The 20,084-nt window shown below is 39.3% G+C and overlaps 1 protein-coding gene across 1 annotated transcript in view; it reads right to left on the bottom strand.

The window, feature by feature from the left end:
* Positions 1-20,084, bottom strand: part of LOC307030933 (uncharacterized protein) — a 354,919-nt gene that overhangs the window by 219,602 nt on the left and 115,233 nt on the right. Inside the window, exons 15-19 of the mRNA XM_079667564.1 lie at positions 18,351-18,521; positions 16,564-16,734; positions 11,925-12,095; positions 10,103-10,273; positions 8,320-8,490 (exon numbers count right to left, since the gene is read on the bottom strand). Of these exons, the coding sequence (XP_079523690.1) occupies positions 8,320-8,490; positions 10,103-10,273; positions 11,925-12,095; positions 16,564-16,734; positions 18,351-18,521 (855 nt within the window). The remainder of the gene's footprint in view (positions 1-8,319; positions 8,491-10,102; positions 10,274-11,924; positions 12,096-16,563; positions 16,735-18,350; positions 18,522-20,084) is intronic.

Raw genomic sequence — 20,084 nt, 5'->3', positions numbered from 1 at the left:
TAAAGTCATGTTGTTTGTATTTTTACAACGTTATGTTCATGAGTTATTGATCCGCAAAACTCGAATCTGTCAATAACTCAGCTCAGAGGGACGTGCATGTCCCCTCACTCTGAGTGTTCTCTTGAGGTGTCTTCACTTATGTGAAAACCTTTATATATACAGTCTGTGTGAAACCTGTGCCTATTGCCAAGCACTGATGTTATATCTTTATATTTAAGGCCAAGCTCAAAGTAAAATCGATGAACCGCTCCATTGTTGTGGTTTCTGTGTTGCCGTAGCAGCCGAACTGACCAGGAAGTACATTGAGCTAAATGAAATGTATTGCAAAATCTCGCAAAAGTATTGCGAGATCTCGCAAAGGGGTTTTGTGAGATCTCGCAAAAGTATTGCGAGATCTCGCAAAACATTTATTTTTATTTTTCTTCTCCATGTCCCCTAGGGGGCTTCGTAGAATTTTGAGGTAAAATCTGAAAAAAAAAAAAATCTGAAAAAGTCTGAATTATTTTTAAAAAGACTGATTTTTGACAAAAATACATATTTCTTAATTCATCTGAAAAAGTTGGAATTTTGAGGATTCTACTGAAAAAGTCCAAATGTTAAGAAATAAAATCAATTTCAGTTTTATTCCTATAAAAGTCAGATTTTTTAAAAATAATTTCCAACTGACACCTCAAGGGGGACGACTCGGACGAGCATTGTGATGATGTCTTTAAAGGGACAGTTCAACCAAACATTTGTATTTTTCCTCAGAGACTGAAGCAAGGTAAGACCCAGACTTTCCATTTCTATTCCATTTCTCCTCATATTTTTCATCGCCTACCTTCATCTCATCCGTCCTCTCCCTGCCTCTCTTATTCTAATCCTCCCCTCTTCCTCATCTCCTCTTCCTCATCTCCTCTCCCTGCTGAAGTCGTCTTTCCCATTCCAGCTTCGTAGCAGGATTCCTCTCATCTCCCCTCTTCCTCCTCCTCCTCTTCGTCGCTGTATCTGTGCAGCGTCACTTCAAAATGCTGCAGAGCCTGTGAAGACTTACTGGAATAGAGAGTGATCTTGCTCAGTACTGGAGACAATATATGGAGCAATATTCTACTTTTTCACGTGTCAAAACCAAAACACTTTTATAAAAGAAAAAGTCATCTGGGCTACATCACGCTGAAATATCTGCAGACTTTGGTTCAAACTGTGGATGTGAAACCACTCAGGAGATTCTCCAGATTTGTGATTGTCAGAATAAAAGTTTGGGAAGCTTTTTTTGTTAACTTTCCGAGGATAAAATGAGACTTTAATGTCTTTAGCTTGGATCTATTAGATTAGCAAACATGCAGCCTGTCTCCTTTGAACAATTAACACAATGAATCTTATTTATTTAAAAAATAAATAAATGCTAAAGCCTCTCTCATTCATATGTACTGGACGGAGATCTTTCAAACTTGATCCCAGGTGTTCAGCACTGAACTGGATCCAAATCCTCTGGCTGCCCTATAGAGTGGTGCAGGAACGAGTCCTCAAACCAGGAAGTGAGTCAGCATTTCACCACTTCCTGTTCCCTCGTCTCAGAGTCAACGGGATTTTTGAACTCGTTTTTGGAAAATATCTGGAAATAAGGTCTGTGGTTGAGACAAATGTAAGAGACGGATCACGTTTTGTTCTACGACATTAAATCCATCAGCAGTGACCCCACTGGTGATTTCTGAAGAGTTGGCGTGTCTGAAAAACGATGGTTGTTACCAAGTGGCTGAATAGGACTAATGAAGCTCAGCGTAAGTTCAACCAGGAAGACAGTCTTTACTCTTCATTTACTATTCCCATGTACCTACTCTCTCTCCTCTCAATAAGTGATCGGGGGCGTCACTCTCCAGCTTAACCAATCACTTCGCTCTATTCCCAAGAGCCTATCATAGCGCTCTGCTAAGCCTTTTAAGTCTGCAGCTCCCTCCTCTGACAGCTATCATTTCAGGTGACTCTACGCAACCCTCCTCCCCCCCTTTTCACCTCCTGTCCCTCTGAATCCAGGGTCAAGCTAAGCCCCTCCTCTTCAGACCGACCCAACTATCCATTCACCACCACCAGGGTCTAGACCCCGGGGGGGGTTTCATCGGATCGGTTCTACCCTCCCGAATGATACTTCCTGCACAACGGGGCCTAAACGCCAAAATCACCATTACATTCATTTGTGTATCTCTGCAATAAATATGTGTTCTTACATCAAAGCCGTCTCTCCTGATTGAACAGAAGTCGTGGAGGACGTTGTACGTCATCACGCCGAACACGTAAACACTCCTCTGAGTTTGTTTGCCCTGTTCTGCTTGAAAGCCAGTACCTGCCTCCTGCAAACTGTTCAAACAAACGCTTCAACTCGTACCATTTAGAATCTGTGTGTTTGAATATGGATCTGAAGTTGGCGTGACGTTGAAGTCGTGCTGCTGGACTCGGCTGTAGTTCCTTTACAGCATAACGTTAGCATTTTGCTTCTGGCCATTAGATTTATGATTCGAACATTTGAAAAGTAGGGTAGACATGTGGAGATTATCCGACTGAACAAAACGTGCATTTATCAAACAGGTTTGTTTTCCACAGATCTTATTTTTTACAATATTCCTAAATCCTATGGAGAAATCCCGTTGCTTTTTGTCGAGGGAACCAGCAGCTTCCTTCAGGGTCGGCCTACAAAAATACGTCATCACTGCACCGCTCTATTTGGGGTCATAGGAAAGGAGATGCATTTAACTGCAGAACGTCCATCTCTGTCCTTTGCTCTCTGCTAGCTGCTTGACGGATGTAATGTCCTGCATGAAACTGGAAAAGATCAGATATGAACTTCTATACTGAAACAGGACATTTCAGGAAGCCTGGGGACCTTTTTTAATGTACTCCACACTCTGTAAAATGATCTGTTATTGATAGAGCTTATGTGCAGCATATGTATGTGTGTATGTATGCAGTGTATGTAGCATGTATGTTTATGCATATGTATTACATGCATATATATTAGTTTAACAATATTTCTGCTAAATATTTGTGTGTATGAGGCTCACTAGCAGTGAATGTAGGGGATCACTTTAGTCGTTATTGTTTGTGCTTTCTTTTATTTTTCTCTTTGTACATATAACCAGTACAAACAATTGTGTCATTTGGATACATTTTGCTTTCCATTTCTAAAAGGACAAACCCTTGTTATGCGTTCTAGAAACAGAATAAAAACATTTTTAATCTGAAAGTTACATCAAAATCAACTTTATTGTCAATCTTTCAGTTTGTGTGTACAGACAGAGAGATCGATTCCCACAATCCCAAATACAAAAACATGAAATCAAATATCCTTTAAGATGATGAAACACACAGGAAACAAACTCCAAGATTTATGGATAATTCAAGAGAAAAGCACTCGGATAGAAACATTTGAAATATTTGTAAAAGAACATTCTGAGTAATTCTTATAGTTTCATTTTTATAATCCACAAAGTATCTGCTTTGACTGTAGTCAGAGAAACGATGTTTACGTCGTCTTCTCTGTTTCTCGTAAGGTCTCCCTTTCTGCTGGTCGCTTGTTAGCAGACCCTTCACGCGATAGCAGAGTGTTCTACAAATATCACTCGTCACCGGCTTGAGCTTCAATATCAGGATCCATGTATTTATTATCCTCTCAAGAATGGAAGTAGTCATCACACACAGGGCTGCGTGGGACAAATAGTTCCCAGAGTAGAGTCCTTGATATGCTTATATACAAGAGAGGGAGATACAGTCAACAAGATGGAGGAATACCGGTTCAAAGCAGTATGCTGACATTAGTTCAGATTAGCTAAGGCCTGCGTAAGCAATAAACATGACAGTCATATGTCTATCTCTCTAGGGGCCGTGTCATCATGCCAATCTGAGGAACATAGCTATCATAACTTCAACACAGTGTCTCATGAGCGTCATCCATGTAGTCAGACATCCGGCTACGTACACAGCTACGTAGGGCCTCTGTTATCATGAGCTACTCTGATACAGAAGGAACATTCGGTATTTTCCCAACACAGAGCGAACAGGTACAGGAGGCGTAGAGCGAGGGATCATTGTCCACTAGTTCATCGATCGCAGATGGCGTCGTGCTTGCGGACGGATACAAAAAATATATATATATATGAAATATACTTTGTCGGCCGTTAATATACCTGTATACAAGTAGAGTCTATGTGTGGGAAACCCTGCAGTCTGAAAGCATCCTTTTTTAACTTTAAACATGATCTTTAATAATTGTGTAGTTTAGTTTAACTTCACGAGGTCGACCGGTTGGACTCTGGTTCTGGAGCAGCTTGCAGGCCTGGCTCCAGGAGTTCTTGGAGAGAAGGACCGCTTCCTGCCGCAGGACTCAGAGTTCCTGAACATGGAGAAACAGCTTCAGTTATTATGCTCCAAATATCTGGATCAAAGTCACAGAAAGAATGTGTCTGCAGCTCAGAGAGTCCTGCTGGGAACCCAGAGATGTGGAGGACCCCAAAGTTTGATGATAGAAATGTAGAGTACGGGTCCCCAGCACATAGAAGCTGCCGGATGCTAACCTGCATATGTTGGGAGAGCTTTACAGATCAGGAGAGGAACTAAGTATATTTACTCAAGCACTGTACTTAAGTACCATTTTGATGTACTTGAGTATTGCCATGTTATGCTACTGTGTACTTCTACTCCACTCCAGTTCAGAGGTACATGGTGTACTTTGACTCCACTACATGTCTTTAATCCCTTTAGTTACTTCACAGTAGGGGTGTAACGGTATCCGTATTCGTCCCGTACTGTCACGGTTCGGTACATGCAGTCACACAACCAATACGCCTTTTTTTTTACGAGTGGGAAAAAGTCCTTCAGGGCAGTATCCACTACACTATTTATACTCCAGGGGGCGGTATTGCGCCTAAAAGCTGTTTGCCAGTCGCCCTTAAACAACAAATGAAGAACAAGAAGAAACACAACAACCAAACGAACACAATACAAGAAGAAGAAAAGTTAGAATGGTGATTTCAGATAACACACAGGAGCTAGAACCCACCTGCTTCTTTTAAATCAGCTGTGTGGGAACATTTCGGGTTCCCTGTGGACTACAATAACCATGAAGTGTGCGAGTGGTGGATCGGACGAGGACGGTGTGTCGGCGTTGTTAGACAGCGGTGCGGTATGCTAATGGCAACACGCCAAACATGTTAAATCATATCAGAGGGCATCAGCCAGATTCGGCAATCACCGGAGCCCGGCAAAAGACAACAGCAGTTCAACAGCTTCTCCCCGCTGTTCTTAATAAACCAATAGACATGAAAGACCAAAATAAAGAACGGAAGCTTTTGGCATATGTTTTTCAACGACTTTGCGCTCTTGAAACACTTTCTTCTTATTTATGATGTAAGATTTTCAAGACATTCTTTTGAGTTTTACAGCTTGATACCTTTTTGTTTGACATCATTATAGAGAATATGGCCATCTGAGTGTGTGTGGTACTGTTTGTGGTTTGTTTTGAACTGTTTAATAAAGTTAATTATTCAAAATGTCAGAGTTCCTTATTTTTAAACTGAAACTTGCACTACTGTTCAAAAATAAATAACAACAAACCTGGAATTATGCATTTGGGACTTTTTTTTGCTTTTTCTTGTTGAACCGAACCCGTACCGAACCGTGACCCCCAAACCGAGGTACGAACCGAACCGTGACTTCTGTGAACCGTTACACCCCTACTTCACAGATGTGGATGAATGATGTGAAATCTAATCAAGTGTTAAATCAGACTTTAGTTCCACCTGGAGTAAATCCACCAGCTACCCTGCAGTATACAAAGTCATTCAGACTAGCTGCACCTTTAGCAGCTTTGAGAACACTTTCATGATCAATCATTATAAAACATATCATATCTATTATTCTGAAATGGACCAATCTGCACAACGACTACTTTTACTGTTTCTACTTTCACTATATTTTGATGAGAATACTTTTCTACTTTCACTTGAGGAACATTTTGAATGCAGGACATTTTTTCCCAGAAAAACCAATAACTCCATTTATTCCGTGGTGAAACCTCAATAAACAAACTTCCCCTCTCACCTTTCTGTGTCTTCACTTCCTGTCACCTGAGAGGAGAAGGAGAGAGAGAGAATAATGATGATGATAAAACATGAAGAGAAACATCCAGAATGATGAAGAGAGAAAAACAAGAGTGTTGTTTTCCTCTGAGGTCATGCTCCATGAAAGAGTTTCATATCTGGATGAATGGAGGATATTCAGTACTCACAGGTCTTCTGGATCTTGGCTCTGATCGTCTCATTCTCTCCTGTGATCCTGTAGGGATGAACACAACCCAACAGTTTTAGATCCAGTTTAAAATACAGGGATGCAAACACACATATGGTGAAAAAAGAGAGAACTATTCGAAGCAGGAAAGAAACAGCGAAATAAACCGTCTGACAAAGGCCTGCGCTGTAATGCTTCAATGAACTGTTCTTTATAATATACTCAGATCTATAGAGACAGAGATGTTCAGTTATACATCAAGGGCTTTTCTTATTATTCACAGCAGGGGTGGGGAACCTTTTTCCTTTACATTTTTACAACATCCTCCGAGGGCCGTACAAATTATTGAACTGCTTAAAACAAACTAAAATCACAGCCCATTCATTTGGCCTTTCTCTCACGCTGTGCAAAGAAACAGCTACCTCTTAATCCAGATATCTTACCATGACTCGCGCACGCACGCACGTGCATGGTTGTGGCAGAAAGATTTGGACACAAGATGTGTGCAAATGTATTAAGTATCCTATCCATGTGAACATGATTTAAGTGGGGGGGACTTTACCTCCTCTAGGGGGGTCCGGGGGCATGCTCCCCCAGGAAGATTTGTTTTTAAATATTGAAGTTAAAAGCATCAATCTGGTGCACTTTGAGAGCAACATGAGGAGATCTATGGATACATCTTTCAACACCCATATGAAACAAAACTGTAAGCAGATTCTTCTTTTTGGATATTTTACGAATCACTCCCCTTTTAAACTCTATTCATGTTATTTTTAACAACTTTTTTGTTACTGTCATAAAGTATTTTATACCTGTTTTTCATTTAGACTCTAATGTCTCATTAATAACTATAATGATCATATCAAGGTGTGCCTTAACCTCACTGAGCTGAGGTTATTTGAGCCTCTCAGGAGAGAGCTCTCTTCCACCTGGTTGTAGAAAAGCTCTTTAAATTCGTTAGCATAGCTAGCTAACCAGATGCTAATACCAACAGATCGCCACTGTGCTTACAACTAAAGACAGCCTCGCAAACACTGCGGTGTGTACGGCTCCTTATGGGTACCGCAATATTTGAAGAGCTGGAGCGGCGTTCCGGTGCTCTCCGTCGGCACTCTAGTCTACACTCCTTTCCGACGAGACATATACCACGTGAAGACACGTTACGCTCGTGTTGTGTTCAAGGAACCTGCCCTTGGCCAGGAAAAACAGGCACTCGCTTGTTTAATTATTTTGCGGTCTAGATTTCTTCTTCTTTTTTTAAGTGAAAAGTTGTCCGTTAGTCGGACTGACGGGCGGACGGACGGGCGGACGGACGGACCCCACCCCCCCCAAAACGAAAACTTCGGTTCTCCGCGAATTACACAAGTCACCCAAATCAGCGTTAAAAAAGCGGGAGGCGCCGAAAAGCGACTAATTTGAATCACTGAAAATAAGTGTTTGTTCTTTGAGTCAGCTTCAGAGTCCTGACTGATCTCATGCTTTCCATCCCATCATATCTTCTCTGCAAACACTACGACTGACTGCTCTCAGCTGCATTACAGGAAGGAACCAGTCATTAGTCTAGAAACTACAAACATCCCATCAAAACAGACTACCTTTCCACTCTTCAGTCAAACCCCATTTGTCTGTGAGAGAGTTGATTACTAAATGTCAAGTCAAAGTCAGCTTTAGTGTCAATCTTCCAGTTTGTGTGCACAGACAGAGAGATCGAAATACCGTTTCCCACAATCCAGAATATAAAAACAAATGTATTTAAAAATATGCGTGCAAATATTTATATATATATACACAGAATCAAAGACACATGTTTACATGTGCACACATTAAGACCTAAATAAAACAATACAACAATCAATATATACAAAACAAAATAACAGTGTCTACAAATAAATAATAATATATATAAATGTTTGCATTTCCAGCTGGCCTTCTATAGTTGATGGAAGAATGAGAGAGCCTGCAGTCAGTGGGTAACATCACTGATCTGTTGAGATTCCCCAGAGAGAGAAACACCTCCCTGTGTTTAATACAATACTGCTGAACCAGCAGAGACCCCTTACTGACCTGAGGGTCTCCAGTCTGCAGTCTGGACTCTCCAGAAGATCTCTCAGCAGCTCCACTCCTGAATCCTGCAGATCGTTCTCTCTCAGGTCCAGCTCTCTCAAATGGATGTTGGACTTCAGAGCTGAGATCAGAGCAGAACATCTGATCTCTGACAAACTGCATCTCTCCAGACTGAATAAAGAAAACATGATGAGGATAAAAATCAGTTTATAATCCAGTCAGATGTTCAGGTCTGAAATGTGCAGCTCATCATTACTGCGTCCTAATCAATGATCTTTCCCTGAATAACAGTGACCGTCATTCTGTTATTGAGGATCATCTTTATATCAGCCTTCTGTTTATTATCTGTGAAAACACGTCTAAATGATTGGGAACTAGGGCTGCACGATTAATCAAATCGCGATATCAGCTTGTGCGATTACATAACCGCAACAGGCTGTGATTTAATTAAATAATCAAATGTGCGTGGTGTAGAGCCGATGAATGGGAGTCGGAGGCGGTGTGTTTAATATGGAACTCCACTTTATTTTCCATTTAACTACAAACACAAGAACGTGCTAGCTGCATACTACTGTGAAGCTGGAATGCTAACAACAGGAAACCGGAACACCAAGTGTAGCACATCCCTCCGAAAGATGGTCGTACACTTGACTGATGATTTCTCATTTATTGAAAACTCAAAAAATCAACGTAAGAGCTACACAAAGACACAACACAACAACTACGGTTAAGCTTCATCCATATTAGCATCACTTTAGCAAACCATTAAACAAGTGAACCGTGAAGTTATAAAACAGTATAAACGAATCAGGACACATGTTTATATCAGTTAACACTAACCTTGTGCCTCTTGCTAATACTTTAATGTAAACTCTTTCTTTTGATATCGCCGTATTTAAATGTAGATATCTCCGTTAATGTCTGTACTTTATCTCCGTTCATCTCCGTCAAGTGTTTTTCTTTGGGAACAGTAGCTTCCTGTTAATAGGCAAAGTCGCCTTCAAAATAAAAGCATGACTAAATAAAACAGAAAGTTGAGTTAAATTACACTTAAGAAATGTATACAATAGCAATGAAAGTAACAAAAACAATGCAATATCCTTTTCAGGTTCATTTGTTTGGGCATCCAGATGTCTTATTTAATGAACATGTGCATGTGTTCTTATATTTACTGGATAGTAGTGCAGAAAGTATGCAGAGAAAACCTTTATTTTCAAAGAAGATATATTTTGGTATTTATTTTATTTTGTCAAATTCTAAGTTATTTTCAAACAGTAGCCTACTACTCAGATATTGTTGTTGTTGTATTTGTTTATGATTCTTTGAGATATAGAGATTTCAAAATGATCATTTGTCTGTGCTCTTTCCTTTCCCTGACCAAGCACATATTACACTTTGTTCATTCAATCACAAATCACAATATTGTCCACAATAATCTCAATATGACTTTTTCACCAAATCGTGAAGCCCTATTGGGAACATAAACATTTCTATGTCACAAAGTCAACTTTATGTAAAACTAATATTAGTTCAGAGGACCTTCTTTATTCAGACCATTTACTAAAGAAAACATACATTTACTTTAACAACTAACAGTGGAAGAATAATAGTTTCTTTAGGAAACAATCAACTGTTATGACTGCAGACTACATTTAGAGAAATATAAATGTGAACAAAACAACATTTACAAACGTATGGATGTTATATATATGTAGAAGAATAAGTTGAATAACTAATGAAACATGAGAGACCTCCAGCAGTAACAGAGAGTCAGTGAACTGACCTGAGAGTCTTCAGTCTGCAGTCTGGACTCTCCAGAAGATCTCTCAGCAGCTCCACTCCTGAATCCTTCAGAGCGTTCTCACTCAGGTCCAGATCTCTCAGATGGATGTTGGACTTCAGAGCTGAGGCCAGAGCAGAACAGCTGATCTCTGACAACCTGCAGCTCCTCAGTCTGAATAAAGAAAACATGATGTAACTTTAGAAAACAAAGTTCCTGTTTGAAATAACTCCAGGTTTAATAATCTGTTCAGAGTTAAACAGGGTTTTAATGTCAGAGATGATTTAGAAACAATCCACTGATAATCTGGATCTTTCACTTTGATCAGATGTTTAACAACTCCTTCATCTCCCTCACAGCTCATCAGTACTGACAGCATCTCCACTGACTCATGGAGCACAGTGAAGTGAAGTGAAGCACAGTAGGAGCTGCTGGGAGTCCCAGCAGCTTCTACTGAAGCCAGTCCCCAACTCCGGGGACTTCCGTCCGGGGACTCCGGGTGGCAGTATACGCCGTGAAGTTGTTTGCGGCCTGCCAGTAAACCCAAAGCAGAAGAAGACGAAGTAACGTCAGCGGCTTCATTTTCCTAATCCTTCCCCAGGGACTTATTCAGGTGTGAACGCGATCTGTACTTAGTTCATCAGAACTAAAGAGTTCTGATGAACTAAGTTCTCATGAACCTTTGTGGGAAAAGTACTGCGGTGTGAAAGCGCCTATTCATACAAATATCTCGGGACAATTATTGACTCAAAATGGAGCTCTGATCCAAACTGTGAAGCTGTGTGCAAAAGGGGGCACCAGCGTTTGTACTGTCTGAGGAAACTGTCCTATTTTAACATTGACAAAACCAGGATGATTATGTTTTATCGTGCTTTTATCGAGTCAGTTCTGTCTTTTTCACTAATGTCATGGTAACCTGACTTTAAAGAGCAGAGACTCTCTGAGTCAGATCATCAAGTGGTCCAGCAGACTGATTGGTGAGCCACAGCTAAACCTGGAGACCCCTGTACCTCAGGCAGTTACAGCGGTTATCCAGCTCCACATTAGACGATGACTCCCACCCTCTGCACTCAGAATTCAAGCTTCTTCCTCCGGGCCGGAGGTTACTCGTCCCAAGGAGTAGAACGAAGCGGTATACAAACAGTTTGATCCCAGCAGCTATTGCACAAATTAACACATCATAGGAGCGTCACACAGATGCCTATTTTTATTTATTTATTTAATTGTGAATTTTGAATGTCCATGTTTGTACTAGTGTTTTCCTTCTTAAAATGTTTTTCAAATATTTGGAGATTTGGTTGAGCAGGGTATACTTGTACTTTTACTTGTCCTTTATTAGAGATGTGTTGTTTGTGTTTGTTTTTAGTGTCAGGATGGAACCCTTGTGTCTTTTTCTCTGCAAACAGAATCTACCTACGGGTACAAATAAATAACCTGAACCTGATTCAATCACAAATCTCAATATTGTCCACAATAATCTCAATATGACTTTTTCACCAAATCGTGAAGCCCTATTGGGAACATAAACATTTCTATGTCACAAAGTCAACTTTATGTAAAACTAATATTAGTTCAGAGGACCTTCTTTATTCAGACCATTTACTAAAGAAAACATACATTTACTTTAACAACTAACAGTGGAAGAATAATAGTTTCTTTAGGAAACAATCAACTGTTATGACTGCAGACTACATCTAGAGAAATACAAATGTGAACAAAACAACATTTACAAACGTATGGATGTTATATATATGTAGAAGAATAAGTTGAATAACTAATGAAACATGTGAGACCTCCAGCAGTAACAGAGAGTCAGTGAACTGACCTGAGGGTCTCCAGTCTGCAGTCTGGACTCTCCAGAAGATCTCTCAGCAGCTCCACTCCTGAATCCTGCAGAGCGTTCTGACTCAGGTCCAGATCTCTCAGATGGATGTTGGACTTCAGAGCTGAGGCCAGAGCAGAACAGCTGATCTCTGACAACCTGCATCTCTCCAGACTGAATAAAGAAAACATGATGAGGATAAAAATCAGTTTATAATCCAGTCAGATGTTCAGGTCTGAAATGTGCAGCTCATCATTACTGCGTCCTAATCAATGATCTTTCCCTGAATAACAGTGACCGTCATTCTGTTATTGAGGATCATCTTTATATCAGCCTTCTGTTTATTATCTGTGAAAACACATCTAAATGATTGGGAACTAGGGCTGCACGATTAATCGAAATCGCGATATCAGCTTGTGCGATTACATAACCGCAACAGGCTGCGATTTAATTAAATAATGAAATGTGCGTGGTGTAGAGCCGATGAATGGGAGTCGGAGGCGGTGTGTTTAATATGGAACTCCACACTTTATTTTCCATTTAACTACAAACACAAGAACGTGCTAGCTGCATGCTACTGTGAAGCTGGAATGCTAACAACAGGAAACCGGAACACCAAGTGTAGCACATCCCTCCCAAAGATGGTCGTACACTTGACTGATGATTTCTCATTTATTGAAAACTCCAAAAATCAACGTAAGAGCTACACAAAGACACAAAACAACAACTATAGTTAAGCTTCATCTATATTAGCATCACTTTAGCAAACCATTAAACAAGTGAACCGTGAAGTTATAAAACAGTATAAACGAATCAGGACACATGTTTATATCAGTTAACACTAACCTTGTGCCTCTTGCTAATACTTTAATGTAAACTCTTTCTTTTGATATCGCCGTATTTAAATGTAGATATCTCCGTTAATGTCTGTACTTTATCTCCGTTCATCTCCGTCAAGTGTTTTTCTTTGGGAACAGTAGCTTCCTGTTAATAGGCAAAGTCGCATTCAAAATAAAAGCATGTCTAAATAAAACAGGAAGTTGAGTTAAATTACACTTAAGAAATGTATACAATAGCAATGAAAGTAACACAAACAATGCAATATCCTTTTCAGGTTCATTGGTGGCTAAAAATATTGCTCCATCTGTAATATGGCGTTACTTTGGGTATCACTTTTATTTAACAAAAATGTTGTTCCAATTGTAGAGGTTACATTAAATATTAGGGATGCACCGAATATTCGGCCGCCGAAAATTATTGGCCGAAAATGGTTAAAAAGGCCCTTTCGGTTTTCGGCCGAAAGGGTTTTAGCACCGAAAAAATATCACCGAATGTCAGGGAACAGGGTTACGTTGGTAAGCTAACGTGTTGTTGTGATGACGTAATCAAAACGCGGCAACAAGCACGGCGCGCGACCATGCTCGCGGCTGGCTTACAGCCAACATGTCTGGCGCTTGGAGATATTTAAAAATATCAGAGAGAGAGGCACGGATTGCGATTTGTAAAACGTGTTCAGCTGACATTTCTCGAGGGGGTGTAATTGCAAAGACTTTCACCACTTCGGGATTACTCCACCACTTGAAATCAAAACACCCGGACAAATATGCGGACTATGATCAAATCACAAGCACTGACAGCGAGAGACTGTTCAGCGCTGCCTCTCATGTGCTTGATGAGAAGAGGAACAGACTTATGGCTCATAAAGCAGAGAAGCTACTGTTCATTAAAAAGAACCTCCCACTTTTCCTTAATCAGTAGACAAGGCTGGCTTATCATAAGCTTATCTAGTTCTACATGTCTACTCTATACCCACTTTCCTGAACCATTTTCATTGTGAGTTATAATTCACCATCTCAGGTTATCATTAGGGGGAAATGACCAGTGTTGGGTGTAACGCGTTACAAAAGTAACGGAGTTACAGTAATATATTACATTACTTCGTTACAGCAAAAAGTAACGCATTACTAATGAAATGTGGGTAATATATTACCCGTTACAATGCTCAGTAACGCAGTTACAACACATTTTAACCCGAAATTAAATGGTGTTTTGTTTTTTAAGAAGCGAGACATTGCGACACCGGACAAATTGTGCGGGTAGATTAGTAAACCTGGTGTTTACCCTTCAGGCTTCGCGTTGAGATCTTCGGGGAAGTTGAACGTTATGCAACCATTCAAAAAAGAGAACGTAGCGAAAAATAATAACAACAAATTGTGTCAGGTGCGCGTGACCTGCTCCGCTGCGCGTGCATCATTTCCAAAGTGCTTCCACAGCAGTGACACACATCTGATCTGTGGATAATCATTTATACGAAAATGGTTAAAGCAACCATCACTAAACGCCAGCAACACTGCATCTACTGCAGACAGTAGCAACAGGTCAGATGCGGTCATCACGTTACCCTCCGTTGTGGACACTAGCTTACTCCCGCCTGACTCGCCGGCCCCGGAGCAGCAGTCTTCGTCGCCCGAAACTACGCCGCCCCTCTGCGGCCCGCAGGTGCCAGGTATATCTAAACAACTACCCGCCTGTACAGTGGGGTAAGGCGGTCATTTTGCAGCTTGTGGTATAAAAATAGACAATGGCTAGAATATTCATGTGAAAATAGTACCATATTCTGACATGCCTGTAGAAATGTTGGGTCAAAAATAATGCATACAATAGCACAGATGCCTTCACCACGAATGGCTACAAGAATATCTCATATCCCAAGCTTATTATCAACGAGCTGATGTTGCAGCTGAAATGTTCTCCAGGTCACAAAGTCAACCTCACATGATGATGTGATACCAGTTTTCAAGAGCAGTAAATATTCTCTTCCCAGCGTATATGATGGGACCAAGGTGATGATGTAGTAGGCTACATGGTTTTAATAATACTTTTTCCTTTCAATGTTTGCCATTTCAAACCATGAGCATGGTTTAAATAATATTTGCCTTGATTTACAATATGTTAACCTTCATTATAGTCCTTGACAGCGGTCTGTACTGCTGTATTAACAACGTGTCACATGTTAAGAATTTACAATCAGAATCGAGTATTCAACTAAGCCCTGTAATACAAGTTGTTAGTAGCCTTAAGGGCCTACACAGTTGTTATGCTATACCCCATTGCCCTTCACTGGATGCATAATGAGCTGCACTAAACTACATTTTAGCATTTAAAATACCTAGCTATTCTTTTGCGGTTATTTTGGTGAAAGTAACTAAAAAGTAACTAAAGTAGTGTAACTCATTACATTTCAGAGACAGTAATATTGTAATGTAACTTATTACTTTCAAAAGAGAGTAATAAGTAATATATTACATTTTGGAAGTAACTTGCCCAACACTGGAAATGACAGCAGCACAGTGTTCAATATATTGTACTTTCGGTATCTAAATGATACAATGTTGTTTACATTGCTCATGAGGACAGACCACCTTATTTGCAGATTCTTGAAATTGAATTGTAATTTAATTTGTAAATAGTTACATTCATGTGGATTTATCCAGTTTGCACATTTCTATGCATGCACTTATACTGTAGGTGCATTTGTTGTTGTTGAAGGCCTGGCTGTTACAGTCTTTATTTACACTATTTTGTTGTAGGCCTACTGGCCTAGATGTTTATGCAGTTTTAAAGCACCGTGGCTTTGTTCTGAATGCACTTTGTTCTAGTTATCCTACAGAGAAAAGAAAATGCACTTGACTTGGAATGAATGTACTGTATGCATTCAAAAGTGCTGAATAAATGTTTTATGGACCCATAATAGTGATTATTATTTAACTTACGTTTTGCCATAATCATGTCTTTTTCCATAATCAGGCAGCTGAACAACATTGGTAAAAAACGTATACATTATATATATATTTCTATTAATCATTTTCGGTCTTTCGGCATTCGGTTTTCGGCCAACTGTTTCCTATTCGGTGCACCCCTACTAAATATGCCCCATTTTGTTACTTGCTCTTTTCTCTGTTACAGCCTCATTTCTTTGGGCATCCAGATGTCTTATTTAATGAACATGTGCATGTGTTCTTATATTTACTGGATAGTAGTGCAGAAAGTATGCAGAGAAAACCTTTATTTTATAAGAAGATATATTTTGGTATTTATTTTATTTTGTCAATTTCTAAGTTATTTTCAAACAGTAGCCTACTACTCAGATATTGTTGTTGTTGTATTTGTTTATGATTCTTTGAGATATACAGATTTCAAAATGATCATTTGTCTGTGCTCTTTCCTTTCCCTGACCAAGTACATATTACACTTTGTTCATTCAATCACAAATCTCAGTATTGTCCACAATAATCTCAATATGACTTTTTCACCAAATCGTGAAGCCCTATTGGGAACATAAACATTTCTATGTCACAAAGTAAACTTTATGTAAAACTAATATTAGTTCAGAGGACCTTCTTTATTCAGACCATTTACTAAAGAAAACATACATTTACTTTAACAACTAACAGTGGAAGAATAATAGTTTCTTTAGGAAACAATCAACTGTTATGACTGCAGACTACATCTAGAGAAATACAAATGTGAACAAACAACATTTACAAACGTATGGATGTTATATATATATGTAGAAGAATAAGTTGAATAACTAATGAAACATGAAAGACCTCCAGCAGTAACAGAGAGTCAGTGAACTGACCTGAGGGTCTCCAGTCTGCAGTCTGGACTCTCCAGAAGATCTCTCAGCAGCTCCACTCCTGAATCCTTCAGAGCGTTGAGACTCAGGTCCAGATCTCTCAGATGGATGTTGGACTTCAGAGCTGAGATCAGAGCAGAACAGCTGATCTCTGACAAACTGCAGCTCTCCAGACTGAATAAAGAAAACATGATGAGGATAAAAATCAGTTTATAATCCAGTCAGATGTTCAGGTCTGAAATGTGCAGCTCATCATTACTGCGTCCTAATCAATGATCTTTCCCTGAATAACAGTGACCGTCATTCTGTTATTGAGGATCATCTTTATATCAGCCTTCTGTTTATTATCTGTGAAAACACATCTAAATGATTGGGAACTAGGGCTGCACGATTAATCAAATCGCGATATCAGCTTGTGCGATTACATAACCGCAACAGGCTGTGATTTAATTAAATAATCAAATGTGCGTGGTGTAGAGCCGATGAATGGGAGTCGGAGGCGGTGTGTTTAATATGGAACTCCACACTTTATTTTCCATTTAACTACAAACACAAGAACGTGCTAGCTGCATGCTACTGTGAAGCTGGAATGCTAACAACAGGAAACCGGAACACCAAGTGTAGCACATCCCTCCGAAAGATGGTCGTACACTTGACTGATGATTTCTCATTTATTGAAAACTCCAAAAATCAACGTAAGAGCTACACAAACACACAACACAACAAATACAGTTAAGCTTCATCCATATTAGCATCACTTTAGCAAACCATTAAACAAGTGAACCGTGAAGTTATAAAACAGTATAAACGAATCAGGACACATGTTTATATCAGTTAACACTAACCTTGTGCCTCTTGCTAATACTTTAATGTAAACTCTTTCTTTTGATGTCGCCGTATTTAAATGTAGATATCTCCGTTAATGTCTGTACTTTATCTCCTTTCATCTCCGTCAAGTGTTTTTCTTTGGGAACAGTAGCTTCCTGTTAATAGGCAAAGTCGCCTTCAAAATAAAAGCATGTCTAAATAAAACAGGAAGTTGAGTTACATTACACTTAAGAAATGTATACAATAGCAATGAAAGTAACACAAACAATGCAATATCCTTTTCAGGTTCATTTGTTTGGGCATCCAGATGTCTTATTTAATGAACATGTGCATGTGTTCTTATATTTACTGGATAGTAGTGCAGAAAGTATGCAGACAAAACCTTTATTTTCTAAGAAGATATATTTTGGTATTTATTTTATTTTGTCAAATTCCAAGTTATTTTCAAACAGTAGCCTACTACTCAGATATTGTTGTTGTTGTTGTATTTATTTACGATTCTTTGAGAAATACAGATCTCAAAATGATCATTTGTCTGTGCTCTTTCCTTTCCCTGACCAACTACATTTTACACTTTGTTCATTCAATCACAAATCACAATATTGTCCACAATAATCTCAATATGACTTTTTCACCAAATCGTGAAGCCCTATTGGGAACATAAACATTTCTATGTCACAAAGTCAACTTTATGTAAAACTAATATTAGTTCAGAGGACCTTCTTTATTCAGACCATTTACTAAAGAAAACATACATTTACTTTAACAACTAACAGTGGAAGAATAATAGTTTCTTTAGGAAACAATCAACTGTTATGACTGCAGACTACATTTAGAGAAATACAAATGTGAATAAACAACATTTACAAACGTATGGATGTTATATATATGTAGAAGAATAAGTTGAATAACTAATGAAACATGTGAGACCTCCAGCAGTAACAGAGAGTCAGTGAACTGACCTGAGGGTCTCCAGTCTGCAGTCTGGACTCTCCAGAAGATCTCTCAGCAGCTCCACTCCTGAATCCTTCAGAGCGTTGAGACTCAGGTCCAGATCTCTCAGATGGATGTTGGACTTCAGAGCTGAGATCAGAGCAGAACAGCTGATCTCTGACAACCAGCAGCTCTCCAGACTGAATAAAGAAAACATGATGTAACTTTAGAAAACAAAGTTCCTGTTTGAAATAACTCCAGGTTTAATAATCTGTTCAGAGTTAAACAGGGTTTTAATGTCAGAGATGATTTAGAAACAATCCACTGATAATCCGGAACCTTAACTTTGATCAGATGTGTGTTCGGGTCAAATTGACCCGATTTCCATTTTCAAAAATATAAGGACATTTTTGTACAACCTGAAACTCAATGGCCGGTGCTTTATTTATTGTGAAGGACATGTGGAATTGTTTTTAATTTTTTCCACTTATGAAAAAATGCCTACCCGCATTTATGTCCTTCATAAGAGGTTAGGATCAGACCCGGATGCCACACACACACACACACACACACACACACACACACACACACACACACACACACACACACACACACACACACACACACACACACACACACACACACACACACACACACACACACACACACACACACACACACACACACACACACACACACACACACACACACACACACACACACACACACACACACACACACACACACACACACACACACACACACAGAAGCTGTTTGATCCTGTTTTCCCTTGATCTCTACCCTTTGTAGTTTGTACACAAAACTATCCCCCTCGCACCTGCACGCCGGAGGAGGGACTAATCAGAGACATCAGTGTAGTTACAGTGAAGTGCAGAACTTCAATTATCTACCAACAAAATGGCCAAAAGATATTCTGCTCAGAGCCTTGGAGCTAATAATGGATGAGAGTGAGTGGAATGCATTAGAAGAACATGGTGAAGTGGAACAGGAAGACATTTCTGAAGACGAGGATAATGTGGAGGTAAACTCAGAATTTGACAGCGAATTGGAAGATGAACTTGACTCAGAGCCAGCTGCTGGATAACCCCCACAGCCAGCTGCTGGAAGACCCCACAGCCAGCTGTTAGGTCTGTGGACCCTCAAAGGACTCCAAGACACAGACTACATGCAGCAACTGCAACAAGTACACCTGTGCTATACACAGGAAGAAGTTCTACACCATGTGTTTCCTAAACAGACTTGCCCATTGACTCACATGATGTTCTGCAGCGTCACTTCATCAATATCTTTTTTGGATATACTGTATTTTATGAATAGTGACTGTTAATTGTTTTGATTTGCTTTGTGTTTATATCTGTTCTATGTCATTTATATGGATGTTTCCTTCTCTCTCTATTTCACAGCCAAACACTTTTGGATGTGTGGTTCTTGTGTTTTAATTGCTGCTAAATTGCTTTATTTCCTTCAGGGCTTTGATTATTATATGACAGATTAAAAATAACAAACATTCATGAAAAAATGTTTCATTTACATTTGTCCTAGAAAAGCATGAGCAAAATGTAAACCTAGTTTTTATTACAGTGTATTTTTTTTTTTTAACATAAATGATATTTTTAACACAAAAAACCATGGACACTTTGATCTAGCAAAGAGTATTTTCAAAAACTAATCATATATTTCATTTATATTGTTGGGGAATGAGTTAAAGACAATATATATAAGGAAATGTGCATGTTGAATTT

This window comes from Notothenia rossii (genome assembly GCF_949606895.1).
Source record: "Notothenia rossii genome assembly, chromosome: 3".
Classification (NCBI taxonomy): Eukaryota; Metazoa; Chordata; class Actinopteri; order Perciformes; family Nototheniidae; genus Notothenia; species Notothenia rossii.
This window is presented reverse-complemented; position numbering and strand designations above follow the sequence as displayed.